The 19,769-nt window shown below is 42.4% G+C and overlaps 1 protein-coding gene and 1 long non-coding RNA gene across 6 annotated transcripts in view; one reads left to right on the forward strand and one right to left on the reverse strand.

Moving 5' to 3' along the window:
• Positions 1 to 18,850, forward strand: Ankrd16 (ankyrin repeat domain 16). Of its 4 annotated transcripts, XR_006851337.2 has the most exons (9): positions 1 to 1,162; positions 2,212 to 2,432; positions 4,503 to 4,545; positions 6,988 to 7,096; positions 9,165 to 9,326; positions 10,535 to 10,613; positions 12,007 to 12,190; positions 15,430 to 15,503; positions 18,303 to 18,850. XR_006851337.2 is itself a non-coding variant. In XM_058578658.1 (8 exons), the coding sequence occupies exons 1-7, from the start codon at positions 849 to 851 to the stop codon at positions 12,162 to 12,164; spliced, it is 1,086 nt and encodes a 361-aa protein (XP_058434641.1). In that variant the 5' UTR covers positions 1 to 848; the 3' UTR covers positions 12,165 to 12,190; positions 15,430 to 18,850. The 4 variants fall into 4 exon arrangements, 3 of the variants coding, with proteins under 3 accessions (XP_058434641.1, XP_058434642.1, XP_046298355.1); XM_058578658.1 differs by having other exon boundaries at positions 15,430 to 18,850; XM_058578659.1 differs by lacking the exons at positions 15,430 to 15,503; positions 18,303 to 18,850 and adding an exon at positions 14,483 to 15,402.
• The window catches only part of LOC124091349 (uncharacterized), an 18,370-nt gene continuing 10,646 nt past the window's right edge, over positions 12,046 to 19,769 (reverse strand). For both annotated transcript variants that reach the window (XR_006851342.2, XR_006851341.2), the window contains one exon: positions 12,046 to 12,172. This is a non-coding gene — a long non-coding RNA (uncharacterized LOC124091349). The remainder of the gene's footprint in view (positions 12,173 to 19,769) is intronic.

The following is a 19,769-nucleotide window of genomic DNA, read 5'->3' on the forward strand; positions in this document are numbered from 1 at the left end:
CGTGCTTCCGCTTGCGCGGAGAGGCTAGAGGAAACTTTCCCAGAGTTCCTTCGAGCTGCCTGGGTTCCCGCGGGAGCTACAGCTGTAGCGGCGGGGAGGTAGCCAAGTACCGCTGCTGATTGGGTGAGGAGTGGGAAGAGTACTGGAACACCACCCGTAGGCGTCAGACCTCGGCAGTGGGAGGCCCAGCGCACCGCAGCCCCGCACTCATCCCTACAGCAGACGTGAGCCGGACAGGCTGCGGGAAAAAGAGCCGCATGGGCTCGGCCGGTGAAAGCAGGTCACGGTCCGGCCCGGCTTCCTCCGGAGCTACCCCTGTCTCGGCAGAGTTCAGGGTCGGGGTCAGGCCGCTCGTGTTTCTCTGTAGCGCTTCACGGCTAGGCGGTAGAGCACCACACCCCACATCCTGACCTTTTCGGCCTGCAATCACTTCCGTGCAAGGGGAAGCTCCAGAACAACAGATGCACCCTCGTACCGAGCTGCTTGGGTTGTTGTTGCCAAGGGCTCCGCCTAGACTACTGCGCGCGTCTGGAACGCGCCAACTAGAGTGGCCCACATGCGTGCTCACCGCCGACTGTTCTGTCCCCTTGAGGAGTCACCACCCTATACTGGAAATCGCGGCTCCTCCCCACATCCAGAACAAGTGGCTTGAGGGTGTTGGGGGCGGCTGCTCTCTCGTTGCCCAATCGGGCCGGGCCTCGGCACCGGCACCTCGTCGCGGAGGAAGGTTGCGATCAGAAAGTGGAATCTCTTGTCACTTCTCAGTTTCGCCCAGCCTACGGTAGTGGGGCCCCAGCTGAGGAAGACTGGTGCTCGGGGTCCCTCCCACTCGTCCCAGGCCAACGGTGATGGCCGGGCCCGGGGATCCGCGGCGACTTTGCAGGCTGGTGCAAGAGGGCCAGCTGCTTGCCCTGCAGGCGGAGCTGCAGGAGGCTAGAGGCTACCAAGGACCGGCCGGGGACACCCTCCTCCACTGTGCAGCCCGTCACGGGCGCCTGGACATCCTAGCCTATTTGGCCGAAGCCTGGGGCATGGACATTGAGGCCGCGAACCGAGACTACAAGAGGCCTCTACACGAGGCTGCCTCCATGGGCCACCGGGACTGCGTGCGCTACCTGCTGGCCCGAGGGGCAGCTGTGGATAGCCTGAAGAAAGCCGACTGGTAGGTGGCCGGGATCCAGAAAACCATTTCGCCTTATCACTTATGGCAGAATCAGATTTTCGGGTACTTATTAAGTCTGTCCCCTTGACAAGATAGCTTTTCTCAGCTTCTAGTTCTCATCCTAGAGACCTGCTCAGCAGCAAGGTCGTCCTGCCACAACCTTCCTGCCCTCCTGGGGTTAACAGAGGAGGACAATAACTTCCCTTTGTGAGACAGTATGAAATATAATCAAACAGTGAATTGTGTGCAGTGCTCCTAGCTCCAGGTATAAAGTTCTAGCACTTCGTCTAGCTAGATTACTACCCCAGTTACATTGTTTTGACATTATTACAATCATTATAGTCAAACTTCATCAGTTACACTTGCGGTGTGAGTAGAACCTATGTGATGTTACCAAGTCTAGCTTTGCATAACCACCACTGTCAAGGTACACTACCATCACATAAATAAATCCCATTTTGTTTGATTGACATTATTTTTAGTGCTTGCTGCATCAGATTTTTTTCAAATCAAAGAACCTAAGGCTTACAACACGATGAAGTTCCTACCTTCAAGTGATTCCTGATCTGATTTAAATAAATAAAAGAGGGTTAGGGGTGTGGCTCTATGGCAGAGCAGTTTCCTAGCAGGTAGTAGGCACTGATTCCATCCCCAGCACTGCAAAACCACCACTGCTGCCGCAGGAAGAGAGCCATATAGTTAAGTACATCTTCCCCACTGTGGTGAAAAAGAAGACCTAGTTATGTTTGAGGATCATCTATGGCTTTTATTAGCTCTGTTATAATTGATTCTATCCTGGCTCATAAACAGTTTGGCCTCTCAGGTACCTCCCTGCTGTAGGTTTCCATTAATCACCATCTTTTCCCTTTTGTTATTTCTCCCAGGCTTCTCACAGCAGGCAAGTTGCCAGTCAAAACTATTTTCCAGTCCCCTGAATTCTGTAAGAAAGTTTTCCATCTGTGCCAAGGATGTGCCCTTCCCAAAGACCTGGTCCCTTCTGCTAATGTCTCAGCTGCCTTCATTTGACAGCTTATCCTGGTTGGCCTTAGGACTCCTCTGATGATGGCTTGCACAAGGAAGAATCTTGAGGTGATCCAGGACCTTGTAGAACACGGAGCCAATCCACTCCTGAAGAACAAAGATGGTTGGAACAGTTTTCATATTGCCAGTAGAGAAGGTGACCCTCTGATCCTTCAGTATCTGCTCACTGTTTGCCCAGATGCATGGAAGACAGAGAGCAAAATTAGAAGAACTCCTCTGCACACTGCAGGTACAGTCTACAGCTCTGTAGGCATGCAGGCCCACGTGTGCAGTCTGTTTCAGCCAGCACTGCCCAGCATCTTGTGCAAGTCACCCACAGAGGAATGGACGATTTGAGAAAATAGAGGTCAAGGATGTGAACATTATAGTTTTGTTCTGTTTTTCGTTTCTGTTTTGGTACTGGGGATTGAACCCAGAGGCACTTTATAACGGACATATATCCCTCAGCCCACTTTATTTTTATTTATTTTTTTATTTTTGAGGTAAGGTCTCACTAAGTTGCTTAGGAGCCCACTAAGTTACAGAGCGTGGTCTTGAACTTGTGATCCTCCTGCCTCAGCCTCTCAAGTTGTTGGGATTACAGGTATGTGCCACCACTCCCCCAGATGTGGGTAAAGGTTCCAAAGCTAATATAACTTGACTAGCAAGCCCTTCTTGTGTTAATTCACTTTACCTTGTGTATCTATCCCTAGTTAGTTAGATGGCAAGTAAGGTAAGTAAGGTTAGCTCCCTAGTTAGTTAGATGGCAAGTAAGGTAAGTAAGCTGGTTCTGTTTCTTACAGAGTCTTTGACCTAGGGCAGAGACCTTAGTCTGTCTCTTGGACAAGTTTCGTCATCAGCAAAATAATGATGCTAATTATGTCTATGTATCAGGGTTGTAGGGTTTAAGAGCATGATTATGTAAATCCTTTAGTATAATCCTCTACGCATAATGAGCACAGAATAACTAGCTGCTGCTATTTTTTCTTTTTTCATTTCATATTGTTACTGAGACAAGTGGAAAAAAGACTATCTTCAGATCCTTAGTAACACCATAATGTTAGGAAAAAGCAAAATTACTGTGACATAAAAGGATATTAAGGGACCAGGCACAGTGGCATACACCTCTAATCCCACTGTCTCAAGAGGCTGAGGCAGGATGATCGCAAGTTCAAGATCAGCCTCAGCAACTTAGTGACAACTAAGCAACTTAGCAAGACTCTGTCTTTAAAATAAAGTAAAGGACTCAAGAGTCTAGAACAAGAAATTTGAAAGATAACCTTTAGCTTTCCAGAGAATACATTGAATTAGGATACAGACCTTTTAGTTTCTCTAAAATCAATACCTGTGACATGATAATCAAGTATTGGTTATATACCTGTAATATGAAAACATTTTTCTTTACTTCATGTTATGGTCTAGATATGAGGTGTCCACTAGAAGCTCATGTGTGAGACCAGAAAGTTCAGAGGTAAAATGATTGGTTACGAGAGCCTTAACCTAATCAGTGCATTAATTCCTTAATGGGGATTAACTGTGTGGTAACTATAGGCAGATAGGTATGGTTGGAGGAGATGGGTCATTGAGTGCATGACTTTGGTGGTTTGTGTTTTGTCCCTGGTGAGTGGAATTCTGCTTCCTGATTATCATGTCCTGAACTGCATTCTGCAATCACTCCCTTCCACTATGATGTTCTACCTTACCTCGGGCACAGAGCAATAGAGTTGGCTATCTGTGGACTGAGGATGGAATCAATACCTACTACCTGCTAGGAAAGTGCTCTACCACAGAGCCAAGTGTGAGCATCAGATAAACTAATCCTCCTCTAAAATAGTTCTTGTCAGGTCTTTTGATCACAGATGTGAAAAAGCTGACTTAAATACTGCTTTTCCAGTTGGCTTTATTTTTCTAGGACAATAACAATCAATTTAGGTGCTCCTTCCTATAAGTCATAATGATAAGAATGGGGGCAGAGGGCTGGGGATATAGCTTAGTTGGTAGAGTGCTTTCCTTTCATGCACAGGGCTCTGGGTTCAATCCCCATAAACACACACACACACACTCTGGGTTCAATCCCCATAAACACACACACACACACACACACACACACAAAAAGAATGGGGCAGAGAGGAGAGCCATAAGGGGAAATTTATTTATTTCTATTTATTTATTTGTTTATTTATTTATTTTGCAGTGCTTGGGATCAAACCCAGGGCCTCATGTATGCTAGCCAAAGGCTTTACCCCTGAGCTACATCCCCAGTCAAGAAGCATTTTATGTATGCACTAAAAATCTCTAATTCTCAACTCTCTTCTCCCAGCAATGCATGGCTGTTTAGAAGCAGTAAAGGTGCTTCTTGAGAGGTAAGAGCAAACAGTAAATTGGAGGAAAATATTTGTTAGTTCTAACAAGGAGTTAATATTGGTCTTACATAAGAAGTTCAAGCAGATTAAGAAACAAACTAAGCTTGCAAAAAATGAACACAGGACATAGTAGATAACTCTTAGACTGTAAAACCAAAATAGCTATCAAACAGATGAGAGAAAAATCATCTGTTTCTCTATTCAACAAATATACATATATTCACTTAGTGCCCAATATAAAGTATGCTCTGTATCAATAGAGGGGCTACAACAGATATAAGGCAGGTACAATTCTGCCTTCATGGAATCAGGGACTGTCAAGAAGACAGACTGACAATCTCTGTAAGTTTGATTAGCATTGCAAGAAGCTGCAGGATCCCTAAGGGAGCAAATAACAGGAAGGCTCACTTGCCTAGAAGTAGGGATCTCAGCACCCAGAAACACTGAATTTCTCACCTGAAGGAGGAATAGACATTGGCTGCCACTTGGAGGCAAGGAAACATCCAGATGGAGGTATCAGCATCTGTGGATACTCTGAGCCAGGAAAAACTGTAGGACATTTGAGAAACTGATGTGCTGAAGCCTAAACAGTGAAGGGAGCATACTCACTGTGGACCATGTTAGAAAGTTTAGATTTTGTTCAAAGCACATGAAATAATATGGAAGTGTTTGGAGTCAAGGGATAATAAGATATTAACTATTTTCAAAGATCCTCAATCCTCTGTTTACAAAATGGGGTAAGGGGTGGTAGGAAGGTGCTTTCCAAAGCACTTTCTATTTGGGAGACTGGTGCAGTGAAATGAGAAAGAAATGATAGTAGCTGGGCTGGGGAGATGATGAGGGATGAAGAAAAACATCTGGAGATATCTAAGAAGTAGACTGCATAGGTTTAGGTGAAAAACAAAGGGGATGAAGGAGGACTTGGGGACTTACCTTAGTGCCTACTACCTGCTTGCCTAGCAGGTGTAAGGTCCTGGATCCAATCCCTAGCACCACAATAAATACATGAATGAAGGAGAAGGAGAGGCTTCAAGGATGATTTTCAGGTGTCCATGGGAAGTCTAGATGACTTTCAGGGTAGTGGTACATGTGCCACTTTCTTAGACATTGAACACCAGAGAAGTGGATTTGGGTAAAAGATAATTTCACCTGTAGACATGTTGAGAGTATCCAAGCAAAAACTTCAAGCAGGAGGTAGAGAAACAGAAGGACAGAGATAGAAATGTGGGACTCCTAGATATAGAAATGATAATTGAGGCCAGAGTGAAAGAGATGACCTGAGGTAGCATATCATTAGAGAAAAGCACTTAAAATGCACTTAACCCTACATTGCCAGAAAGGCGGGGGAGGTGGGGAGTTGCCTAACGGGAACATACTTGGTTATCTGCAGATTATAAGTATTTCTTCTTTTATTCATTTAAGAAACGTTTTGAAGCATCTTCATGTATTAGGTTCTGAATGATAAACTGTCCTTCCTCTAGTGGAACCTGTAGGCTAATATGGAAGCAAGTATAAATGAATAATCCCACAAATAATTGTCATAGAATTACAAAGTGTAATACTACAAAGGAAAAGTATGGGACACTAGGAGAGAACCCAAGTCTTTGGGTAGATTAGGGGGTGGTAAAGAAAGGCCTCTGGCGAAGTTCCATTCACATGAGACTCGAAGGAAAAGTTTGAGTTGACCAAGGGAGGAGTAGAGCTATAATGTTCCAAGCAGAAGGCCCAGTGGATGCCGAGGCAGGAGAGGGCTCCACAACGTGATGACCAGGAAACAGAAGGGAGCATGGCAAGCCCAGGGTTGGGGGAAGCTGGAGACATGAGCAGGTGCCACATGCTTCTGGCCCTTGGAGTTCCTGTGAGGTTTGAGATCTTGTCTTTTATGCAGTGGGCACCAGTTGAGTGGTTTAAGCAGGAGTGACTTTGTGCATTCCATTGTGGAGGGAGGACCACGGTTACTATGGAGAATGGCATAGCAAGGCAGGTGTCAAGGTGCCAAGAACATTGGGAGGCTCTTGCCAACTGACTTAGTCTTAAGGAGTAAAAGCAGAGACAGAGAGAAGGGTACAGATTTTTAAAAGTAGTTTGACTTCAGAATTAAGAGATGTGGGTAACTGGGTACAAGAGATAAGGAGCCACAAGGATGGCGGTAGTGGAAAGGCAGTAGTAAAGATGCAGGCTTCAAACTAGAGAGGAGATGGTGCCATCGAATAGGTCAGAGAAGGCTAGGACAGGAGCATGTTTTCTGGGGAAGACCAACATGTGCTCCTGAAGGTCCAGAGCTCAGTTGAGATACTGAGATGGGGAGAAGAATGAGAACACACAGGTCATCACAGGTGTTGTAAAGCACATAGCATACCTGCAGGTGATCAAATACCAACTGCCCATTATGTTTGAAGTGGTGACTGTTCTCAGCTCTGTCATTTGGGGTTTTGGCTCTAGGTGTCCGTATGAACCAGACTGCAAAGACAGCTGTGGTGTCACCCCCTTTATGGATGCAATTCAGTGTGGACACATCGACATAGCCAGACTGCTCCTCAAAAAGCATGAGGTATAAAAATGGGTTTGTTATATTCCTGTGGTTCTTCCTACAAATTTTAGATTATAGGATGAGAATCTGAATCATTATTTAGATTCTGGGTTCAAATCCCAGCTCTGGCAAGTTCCCCTCATGGTACCCCTTGGCCTCTTTAAGCATCAATATATCATGTTCCCATCTATAATATGGGAACAAATTCCATTTATTCAGGAGGTTCCTACAGGGATGAAATAATCATGTACACTGAGCAGTTAGCAAGTTAAGTATTCAATAAATAGTAGGTCTTTGATAGTAATAATAGTAACAAACTGACTCTTACACTGCTTTTGACACTATAGCATGCAACATAGGCTTTTTTAAAAAAAGATATACATGAGTGTAGAGTGTATTTTGACACATTTTACCCACACAGAGTATAACGTATTCTAATTAGGACCCCATTCTTGTGGTCATATGTGATGTGGAGTTACACTTGTTATGTATTCAAATATGAACAGAGGAAAGTTATGTCCACTTCTCTCTATTATCTTTCCTATTCCCATCCCCACTCCCTTTCCTTCATTCCCCTTTGTCTAATCCAATGAACTTCTATTATTCCCTCATCCCCCTTACTGTATGTTAGCATCCACATATCAGAGAGAACATTTGGCCTTTGTTTTTTTGGGACTAACTTACTTCACTTAGCATGATATTTTCCAGTTCCTTCCATTTACTGCCAAATACCATAATTTCATTCTTCTTTATGGCTGAGTAGTAGTCCATTGTGTATATATACCACATTTTTCTTATCCATTCATCTGTTGTAGGGCACCTAGGTTGGTTTCATAACTTGGCTATTTTGAATTGAACTGCTATAAATATTGATGTGGCTGCATTTAAAATACAGATTTTAAGTCCTTTGAGTACCAAGGAGTGGGATAACTGGGTCAAATGATTGTTCCATTCCAAGTTTTCTAAGGGAACTCTGTACTGCTTTCCATACTGGTTGCATCAATTTGTAAGTCTATCATCAATGTGTAAGTGAACCTTTTCCCCCACATCCTCACCAATATTCATTGCAACATTTATTGTATTCTTTTTTTTTTTTTTTTTTTTCTTTTTTTTTTTTTAATATTTATTTTTTAATTCTCGGCGGACTCATCTTTGTTTGTATGTGGTGCTGAGGCTCGAACCCGGGCCGCATGCATGCCAGGCGAGCTCGCTACCGCTTGAGCCACATCCCCAGCCCCTTATTGTATTCTTGATAATTGCCATTCTGATTGGAGTGAGATGGAATCTTGGTATAGTTTTAATTTACATTTTTCTAATTGCTGGAGATGTTAAACATTTTTTCATATTTTTTTTGACCATTCATGTTTCTCCTTCTGTGAGGTACCTATTTGGTTTCTTTGTCCATTTATTGATTGGATTATTTGGGTTTTGGGTGTTGAGTTTTTTTTACTTCTTTATACATCCTGGAAATTAATGCTCTACCTGAGATGCAGGTGGCAAAGATTTTCTCCCATTCTATGGGCTCTCTTCACATTCTTGTTTCCTTTGCTGTGAAGAAGTTTTTAGTTTGATACCATCCCATTTATTGATTTCTTGATTTTACTTCATGATCTTTAGGAGTCTTACTGAGGAAGTCAGTTCCTGAGCTGATATGGTGGAGAATTGAGCCTACTTTTTCTTCTAATAGGTGAAGGTCCTTGGTCTAACACCTAGGTCTTTGATCCACTTTGAATTGAGTTTTGTGCAGGGTGAGAGATACGGGTTCAATTTCATTCTGCTACATATGGATTTCCAGTTTTCCTGGCACACATTTGTTGAACAGGCTATAGTTTTCTCCAATGTATATTTATGGTGCCTTTGTCTAATATGAGATAACTGTATTTATGGGAACACTGGCTCTTAACCTTTTTTTTTTTTTTTTTTTTTTTTTTGGTTATGGTTAGAGTCCTTTGAGAATCAGACAAAAGCTCTGTATCCTCTGCCCAGAGAAACATAGACAACTAAGTAAATAAGTACTGCCAGATGTTATCAGGTATATGGACCCAGGTTCCTCTGCTGCTTACCTTTGCTCTTCCCTCCTGTCTCCTAGGCTTGCTTTTCAGCTGAGGATAGCCTGGGGGCCCAGGCTCTGCACAGGGCAGCAGTCACTGGGCAAGACGAAGCCATCCGATTCCTGGTGTCTGATCTTGGTGTTGATGTAGATACAAGAGCAAGAACAACCCACCTCACAGCACTTCATTTTGCAGCTAAGGTAGGTTTGTTCTCGTGATGTTGTCTCTGCCTGTGTAGGCTTGCTTTATTCCATTTATTCCATTGGTCCTGGTTTGTTTGGCTCCATCTCTATGAAAGAAATTGCCCATGTTCCTGATTCCCAAATCCTTTTCTTTAAATACAACACTGACTTTATGCCTCCCTTCCAACTTTTTTGTTTTCAGGAATAATGTTAATGTGATAAAGATTCATTGTATGCAGTTCATAGCTCCCTAGTCTTACACTGGAATTCAGAAGTTAAGATCTTTAACTAAAGCAAAGTAGTTGTATTTACTGCTCTCTCCAATGTATAAAGCACTGAAGATAAGCAAAATTTCTTCACTAGAAAGGGAGCTGTTCTAAGTGTTCTTGAGTTCTGTGTGTTACATATACATTATTCAGTGGCTGCCTGCCTTGATTTGTTTTTCTAAAAGTAGGATTTTTTCCCCACCTAATCAACTACACTCTCCTGTGTGGTCACTACCAAAGGAAGAAAGCTAGTTTCCTCCATAGAAAGATAGTAGCTGAATCCTTGATTTTGGTCTCTCCACATACTAACAGACTCATCAGCTAGACAAAGTATGTATAAATTATAAATGGATGGGCATGATGGTACACACCTATAATCCCAGAGACTCTGGAGGATTAGGCAAGAGGATCACAAGTTTGAGGCCAGCCTGAGTGACTTAGGGAGACCCTGACGCAAAGTAAAAAAGGGCTGGAGGGCTGGAAATATAACTCAGAGGTAAAGTACCCCTAGGTTCAATCCCCAGCACACACACAAAAAAAAAATTTATAAATGATAATACTAGCCATAATAGAATTCTCTTTTCTAAGAGGTTACAATCTTTTTAATTTATCTCTACCCTAAAGATGATAGCAAAGCATATATTTGCTTGGGAAATTTTGAAATTGTGAATTCTATATAAATCATAAGATTTATAATTCTTACATTTTCAGAAACCCAACTGTATTAGGTCAATAATTTAGCCTACAAACTTGATCATCTATATCCTAATAATTAAATATTGCCAAGATATTTATTTATTGTTTTATTAATTGAGAGTGATATACTGAGTCTTTCCTTAAGTATGAAAATTTGGTTTTAGGAGTTGACTATTAAAAAGAGCCAAATATGCACTAGAGTTTGTGTGTAAAGGTTTTCTTTTGTTCTCATCACAGTGGTAATGAATTTGTTTCAACACTCAGGAAGGACATATAAGCACGATTCAGACTCTCTTGTTCTTGGGTGCTGACATCAACGCTAAAGATGAAAGAAATCGATCAGGTATTCAATGTAAACAGTCCACCTACTTTTATATTAAAAGCATTAGTTTGGGGTTTGGAGGTGGTGTGGGTATAGCTCAGTGGTAAAACATTGCCTAACATATACAGGCCCTGGGTTTGATCCCCATAACCACATAGGTAATACAAAAAAAAAAAAAAAGACAACACACACATACCCCCACACACTGGTTTTAATATTTTTCTTCCAGTAGCTCAGCAACTTTTCCTCAAAATAAATTTTCCTTTGTTTGCAAAATTATAAACCTATTGCTATTATCATGACGATGATGACCACTGCTCATTACCACTGCCCTTTTTACTGTTATTTTAAACCACAGCAATATATGTGCCATCAAAGCACTTTGTATCTAATTCATGAGGACACCTGCTGTTGAGGTGGACAAGAGCAAGGTCTCAGAAATATATTCTCAAAGTTAATTCTCTTTTTTATTTTTGGTGCTGGGAATTGGTTCCTCTGTGTGCTAGGTACTTGCTGAGGTGCATGGTGGGTACCATGAGCTACATCCCCAACCTCACTCAGAGCTTTAAGTTTAAGCTTGGACTTTAGAATTAAACCCTCTAAGTAGTATCCATTGAGCCAAAGGCCATCCTGTAAGGGTTTACTGAGATCTTTATGCTTCAAAGACTTGCAGATGATAGATTCTGGCTCCAGGGCTATGCAGGCTAGCTCCTCAAGATCAGGCACAGAAGCAGTGAAGCTCTTAGACTCTCAGCATATCTAGAAGGGAATATTGGTCAACATGTTTTCTTTTTGTCATGTGGTACTTATTCATGGTGATTTTTACTTAGAAAAAGAATTCAAGAAAACATTGAGAAAAATTTCCATGCCATTGAAACTGCCTTTGAATGGCACACAGGAGTGAGGATGAGGAGGATCAGTATCCTATTTCTCATTAATTTTTTTCCATTGCTTTAGAAAAGGTTCTTTAAATCCTCTGTAACTGGTTTGTTATCTTTAAAAAAATCTTTTGGCTGGGCACAGTGGCGCACGCCTGTAATCCCAGCACCTTGGGAGGTTGAGGCAGGAGGATCAGGAGTTAAAAGCCAGCCTCATCAATTGCGAGGTGCTAAGCAACTCAGTGAGACCCTGTTTCTAAATAAAATTCAAAAAAGGGCTGGGATGTGGCACAGTGGTTGAGTGCCTCTGAGTTCAACCCATGGTACCCTCTGCCTCCAAAAAAAAATCTTTTAACCCAATCAGGTTAAAAAAATACTGCAAGTCCAGTATAGGTAAAGTCATGGGGATGGATGAAAAAGTATAAAATACAAATCATTGAATGAACCAAAATTTTTGTTGGGTACAGTTGACTTATGAGGTCAGCATTGCTGTAGAGGGTCAAGTTCTAAATCCATGTTATTTTATCTCCCCTCAGCCCTGCATCTGGCCTGTGCGGGTCAGCACTTGGTTTGTGCGGAGTTTCTCTTGCAGTCAGGGCTGAAGGATTCTGCCGACATAACAGGAACCCTGGCCCAGCAGCTCATGAAGACAGCAGGTGTCCTTCAGGGCTTTGATTACAGTGAGGTGGCATAAGGATGTTTCTAAAAGGAGACAATAAAGTATGTGATAATTGATGTCCTGCATCTTAAGTCATTAACAGACTCATTGAAAGTGTTCAGTAGCTGATGTTTTCTTCTCTTCCTGCCTTCCCTCGGCATGTTCCTCTCCTGCTGAAGACTTCCTGGATGGCCAGGAGTCTGTGTTCCTGACTCCATAACTGACATGTTGTGCAATCCCCAGCACAGTTACAACCTTTCCATAGTCCACATTTCTTGTTTTTCTATCCTTAAGGTAGAAGTTGCTAATGTCTATGAAGTCAGTCTCTGAAATGCTTAGAGAAGCATATAACATGCATGAATGTAACATATACACTGTTATGAAGTGTATTATGATAAATACTATATGGTAAGGCAATGATAACATCAATTACTATTAGCTTGAACCATAAAACATAATTGGCCTATTCAACTTCTTCCTTCATAAACTTTTACTTGGCCATTACAGTGATCCGACTTTGGTTTCTTAGGAAGGAAATGCTTATTATCTGTTTAAACAGACACAAAGAATTAATGAAAACTTATCTATATTCTAAATATTGCTAGTTAGGTTATAAAGTTTTAATCTGTATAACATTTTTTATAACTTTATAACTTTCTGTTTGTTTTAATAGACAAATTCTTGGTCCCCTTCAAGTAATAAATACACCTAGAAAATACAACTAAGATGTTTCCAAAAATTTACATTAACCTGAGTTGAAGAATGAGGTTTTATTCTTAAAACATATAGGTTTTTGTGTCCCCTTTCATAAGCCCAGTGAAGTCTCTGATTGTTGATGAGTGATATGCTCGTATCACTTTAAAAAATATTGTAGCTGATTAGGATGAATCCTCAGGCGTTCAGATTATTTTTCTTTTTGTTTTCTTTTGTTTTCCCCTTTCCTCTTTCTTTTTTGATCATTTTCTCTGAATTGCAAAGAATAATTATCAATCCAAATTAGACTTTTAAAAAATGGTGTGGATCAATTATTTACAAGATTTAATCCTCTTATTTAGTACAATTCATTTATTATACACCCACCTTATTCTCAGCATTGTGCTTGTCTTGGTAAATAGCAAGAACTTCCAGTTCCTCTTAACTATTCCCAGATGGTATTGGTGAATTCCTATCCCTGACTGTCAAATAAATGTTCTAGTAGAAACACAGTCCTCTAAATCACACACTCTGCTGATGTGCTGATTTGAGATACCAGTGCCAATTTTCCTGTTGCTTCAGAGATATCTTTGTGTCAGTGCCCTTTGATATCTTTGGTCTGAAGATGATCCTAAGTGTGGGTATTCCATATGTGACGTAAGGTCCACAGCCCAGCCGGTGCTGGCCTGTCTTTCCTTCCCTCTAGTGCACACACAGAACAGCATCTTATTTGCAGCTCTCACCTGCACAATCACCTACCATTTGTCCCTTTGCTTCTGCCAATACAAACTGGCCAGTACTAGGAATTGAACTCAGGGGCACTTGACCATTGAATCACATCCCGAGCCCTATTTTTTATTTTATTTAGAGATAGGGTCTCGCTGAGTTGCTTAACACCTCACTTTTGCTGAGGCTGTCTTTGAACTTACGATCCTCCTGCCTCAGCCTCCCAAGCCACTGGACTTACAGACGGGCACCACCACTGGCTCTGGCCAGTGATTTTAACATATTATGTTATACTTTTGTTTCCCAGTAGTTCTAGTTTCTTTATACCTTTTTGACATAAACTTGACTACCACTACTGTAACCACTCAGCAGCTAGAGATGGCATTGATTGTAATAACAATGTTCATTATAGCAAAGAGAGCAGTAATAATAGATGATAATAATGTATTTCTGTAATAATAATATATTAAGGATGCTAATTGCAATAATGATGATAATTAATAGTATTCCTTCACTTCCTAATTATAGTTTCTATATTCATTTCCTTTAAGTCTTTACCTAAAAGTTAACTTAAGGCTTCTTATCTCAAATTTCATTCCTATTTTCAACACTTAATATCGTCTTCCCCTAGTTTTTCTCCTTAGCATCCACCCCTAGCAAATATACCATGTAATTTCAGTTATTTATTTTGTTTATTGTCTGCCATTGGTATATAAGCACCTTGGATGGGAATTTTTGTCATCTTTGTTAACTATATAACTATGGGGCCTATAAAAATAAAATATTAAGCTAAAATGTTAGTATATTTTAATATATGGTTAATGAAGGATGATAGTAACAATCTGTGTTTATTGAGAGCTTGCTATATATTAGAATCTGTGCTAAGCATCTTACACAAATTGTCTCCCTTCGTTCTCTGGTTCTTGTGCCTGCAGCTTCTTCTAGTTATTAGTGCATCTGAAACATCTGTCTCATACACACTCCTTTGAAGAAGAGTCTACCCTTGGTACCCTGGACTCTCAGATTCCATGCAGCCCCTTGCAGTCTGGCTTCCTTATTGCTACTCTGTGCAAATTATTCCCAGTGAGGACACCAGGGACGTTCTAACTGCCAAACCAAGTAATGAATTTTCAGCCCTTATGTTATGATCCTTTCCAGTAATCAAGTGGAGTTCCAATCATCAGTGCTTTCTGTCTTCTAGATTCTTGCCTTGTGTGACAATTCACTCCGGGATTTTTCTTTCTGGTTCTTCCTTCTCTGTCTCCTTTGTGAGCTCCTCTGTTAGAGCCTGTCCCATAATTGCTGGTATGCTCCAGCTTCTCTTCCCAGCTTTTATCCCCTGTCCTGTTTGCTCCTGAAGCAATCTCATCCATTCTTCTGGTTTCAGCTGCATCCTGATATCAGTAACATCCCAATCTCTCTCCAGCCCTTCTTTTCTACTGCCTGCTGTACAGTTTTACAGGGGGTTGCTAAGGCACCCTTACACTTAATTTCTCAACATCTAATTTTGCCCATAACCCACTTAAATTCACACTGTATTCACTGCCTCCACTGAGGGAACCACAGTTCACCAGGCCATCCAGGTTGGAAACCTGGGGTCCCTCCATGAAAAGTCCCAGTTAGTTCTACTTGTTGGATAGCTCACCAATCTGTCGAACCCACTCTGCCTGCTATGACTCCCTGCTCAGGCTCTCATATTCTCACCCCAGACCACTATTGCAGCAGCCTGTTAATTACTCCTCCTGCTTCTAGTCCCGTCCTTCTCAAATCTGCCCTCCGCATAGCTGTCAGAGAGCTCTTGCCAATTCAGCCAAGGGCCAGTGATTGCCTATAGTGGTTCTTTGTGCCTCTCATCCTGAATAACTTACTGCACTTTCACCAGAGCGCTCGGCCACTCGGCTAAGACCCACTTCCATGAGGGCTGTCGACTCGTTCTCAAAGCACACCTTCCCCATGGTGAGTATGTATAATGAAGCTCAATCAGGGCCAAAATTTCAACAAGAGATACTAATAGTAAGAATTTCAATCACTTGGAAATAGCTAGGACCTAACATATACTTCCTTCAAAAAATTATATGAGAAAATATTTACAAGACAAGATAGAAAAGGGATTACAAAGTGGGCAAGAAATGACAAAACTCAGGCTAAAGAATAATGAGAAGTGCTGAGCACGGTGGTGCAGGCCTGTAATCCCAGTGGCTTAGGAGGCTGAGGCAAGAGGATCAAAGTTCAAAGCCAGCCTCAGCAACTTAGTAAGGCCCTAAGCAATAAAACAAGACCCTGTCTCTAAGTAAAATAAAGGGCTGGGAATGTGGCTTAATGGGTTAAGCACCCCTGAGTTTAATTCCCAGTACCAAAAAGAAAAAAAAAAAAAAAAAACAAGAAACTTGAGAATTAAGCAAAGGAACCCAAGAGATGAGAAAGGGTGGAAAAGGCACTAAATGCAGTTCAACCCAGGCCTTGCTGGAATTCACCAGCAGATAGCAGGCCAGAAAAATGTCCTTTGTATTCTCCCAGACTTTTCTTTAAAAGGCTATTGTAAAGTATAGGAAATAGTTAAGGAAAAAAAAATTACCCCACAGTTCCACCAGCTAGTTGTAACCACTCTTATTTCCTCCCAGTTTGTCTAAAAGCCTATGGTTAAGCTGATGCTGTATATGTAGTGTTCCGCCCTAACTTTATATTATAACCAAATCTTTTATGCTCTTAAAAAGTTTGTAAACTTTGTTTTTATCAGTATGTAAAGCTCCATCATATCATCTACGTTGATTTTTTTTTTAAACAAGACTTTATTTTACTTATTTATGTGGTGTTGAGGATCGAACCTAGGGCCTTGCATGTGTGAGGCGAGCACTATACTACTGAGCTATAACCCCAACCCAACATCGATTTTTTTATGTAGACATTTTAGTTGTTTTGAGGTTCTTTTAAAGATAGGACATAGACAAGATAGTCAGAAAGGTGTTGTCAGATTCGACTGAAAGCAGGAATCAAGGGAGAGGGAAACGGCTGTCGGGTTGCTCGCCAGGCACAGTAGATGGTTGGGAGGCATTCAAGGCATGCAGGGGCTTGAGCAAGCCTGTAATCTTTTGGATGTGTTGAATGGTGATGAAAGAAATAAGGTAGTTGAAGGACAGAAGATTTTTTTCAGAGGGGCTGAGAGCGTAGTATGTTTATGGTCAGAGGGGAAGACCCAACAGTGAGAAGGAAACAAGCAGCAAGTTGGGCCCTCTGAGCTAGCGAGGTCCCTCAGCAGGTCAGGGAAACAGGGTCAGGAGACCTTGGGATGGCTCATATGCAGAAGTGGAAGTAATATCTCTTATTTAGAGAGATTAGTAAGAAAAGAAAGGCCTGGTGAAGATAATGAGAGAGAAAGGCAAATCACTGAATGTCAGGACTGGGGAAAGGGGATGAAATATGTATATTACATTTCCTATAATAATGAGAACTTTTATTTGATAGTCTTACACTTTTTAAAATTGCTTTCATAAACCAGCAACATGCAGAAGGGATCAAGATTCAATTAGAATGGGTGATATAGTTTATATTGAGAAGAAAATGAGGTAGGAACAAGGCCTAGCCTCTAACATTAGCTGGGAAAGGAAAGATTTGCTTGACACACATGGCTAGACCCATCATTCAGTGTCTACAGAATCCTAACCCCTTAACCATCCCTTAGACAGGTCATAATGAGGTCAGGCCTATGCATTCCTGAGAAAGGAATTATGGAATGATGGCATTTATCAGCCACCTAACTTCTGTGCAATTTCCAGCCTGAACCCATCAAGCTAGGCATCTCTGCTGGCATTTCAGCCTGCACAATGTCTTCTGTAAACTAGATCTCTTCTCCTTCCTCCAGGCTTCCCTTCTAAGGGGCTCAGAACACCTTGGGTGGGGTGCGGGGATGAAGTATTTGAATCAACATTTTAAAAAAATAGCAAAGATAATTCACTTTTACACAGGGTTTTACTGTTTCAGAGATTTTTCACAGGGTGGGAAAGAAGCAGCATAGCTTAGTTATCAGTATGTGCTCTGAATTCAAACTCCAGCCAATAGCTAATCATATGGCCTTGGAGGATTTACACCACTGTCTCTAAGCCCCAGCTTCCTCACCTCTAAATGAGAGTGCCTAAATGGGATCATCTATGTTCACTTGGTTATCAAACACTGAACACCCACTGTGTGCCGGGCATGGAGGCTTCAGCACCAGACAGCCTGGATGAGATCTCGACTCATTGTGGTCAGGGAAAATCCAACCCCTGTCCCAGAGTGATAAAGTGGCAACCCAGTCAGGAGCGCAGGTGTCCAGCACGGGCTTCAGCTGTGTGGATCCAGCTTTGCTGGCACAGGCCTGAGGTGCATCAAGCCAGAGCCAGAGGCAAGCCTGGGCGTGCCAACCTATCCCACTCAGGCAGTCCTTCTGGGGTCAGAACCCTGGAGCATCCGTGATCCCACAAGCTCAATCTCCCACTTCCCATGGAGCAGCAGGAAAATGGAAGTGGGGCAGACCTGAATGAATGTTCAGGCTCAAGGGTTAACCAATAACATTGCCAAACCCTGAATAGCATTAAGTTTGGACCAATGGTGTTGACCCATGTGCCAAACTCCTAGATTAGCATACTCAGGCAGCAACTGCTGTAGGGGTCTCCTCTTGCCTGTGCAAAATTTCTGTTTCTATTCTTCACACTTGAATGAATCCTAACTCCTTTCCCTTTCACTGTTGCCTTCCATTGTCTCATGAATTTCATTCTTTAGATTTGCAAGACAAAAACCTGGAAAGAAGTTGGCAGTGAGCTGCTGAATTCTACTGGAGCTGCAGTACTGAGATCTGCAACTCACCACTCAGTGGTAATGGAGAAGAATCAGGCTTTCTGGGCTGCAAAGGCCTGCAGCTTACACAGACTCCACCAGCCAACAGAAGCAGAGAATCAAGTTTCATCACAAACTCCAGTTTTAAGGGGAGATAGCCTGTAGACCTCAGACTGGTGGTTATATACCAGGTGGTGATTAGTGTGAAGAGAATAAAGTAGAGAAGGGGCAGGAAGAGCCAAGGGTTGGTTCTCTGAGCAGAAAACATTGTTAGCTGTGAGAAAACATTCCACACAGAGCCAACAGTGGCTGTGTGTTGGGGAAAAGGGAAGGAAGCCAGCATGGCAGAAATGAGTAAGCAGGGAGCAAGTGGCTGGGGCTGAGGTCAGGGCTGGACTGCAAAGGCCCTTTTGGACTGTTTTCCTCTGGGAAGAGGGAGGAAGCCATTTTGGGGTTTTGAGTAGAGGAATGATTAAATCTGACCTGGGTGTTTTTTTGTTTGTTTATTTATTTATTTTAATAGCAAGATCATTCTGGATGTTGAGCAGAAGCAAAGAGCCTGGTTAGGAAGCCATTGCAATAACCACCAAGAAACAGAAGAGTAACTTGGTCCAGGATGACGGGATAAAAAGATCAGAAGCTTTATGATGTGTTTTTAAAGTAGAACCAACAGGATTTGCTAATGAGTGGATGGGATGAGAGAAAGGGTCAAGTCTTGGACCTGAGCAAATGAGAGGGTGGAACTGCTGCTTGCTGATCAGGAAAACCTGGAGTGGAGGAAGGTCTGCAGTGTGGGTCTGAATGTTCGCAGAGTGTGGACTGCCCTTTAGGGGTCCAAGTGCAGTAGTCCAGGAGGCAGCTGGCAAGAAGAGGTGGAGCTCAGGGGAGAGGTCAGGGTGGTCAGCTTCAGGAGTCATGCAGAGATGGCATTGATGGATGAGATCATCAAAGGCATAAGCAAGGAGCAGCTGATTAGACCTGAACCCAGGACACTGCAGAATATGGGCCCCTGAAGTTGAAGAAGACCAGAAAAGAGACAAAAAGAAGTAGCAGGAAGGAGGGAGAGATTAAGAGAAGCCAGTGCCAGGCCACATGGTAAATGGAGGAGGAATGTCCAGCTGGGGCAGTGCTGTGAGTCAGGGAAAGGGAGGCCCAGCTGACTGACTTCACAGCATAGGCCCTGGGAGCCTCCCAGTGTGGTCTCCGTGAAGTGGCAAAAATCTAATCAGAAAAGGTTCAAGAGTGAACAAGAAGACCAGAACTGGAGCTGAAAAATGAAGCAATAGAAAGAACTATGGGTCATGGTGTGGGACAGTATTTTCTTTAATGGATCACCTTACAGTTTACAGTTTGAATGCTGAGAGTAGGAGTCAATGGGGAGGGGCAATGAGGAAGAAAGGGACCATTGTGTGG

This window comes from Marmota monax, unplaced genomic scaffold (genome assembly GCF_021218885.2).
Source record: "Marmota monax isolate L192 unplaced genomic scaffold, Marmota_monax_Labrador192_F-V1.1 WCK01_AAM20220418_F8-fsc00072, whole genome shotgun sequence".
Classification (NCBI taxonomy): Eukaryota; Metazoa; Chordata; class Mammalia; order Rodentia; family Sciuridae; genus Marmota; species Marmota monax.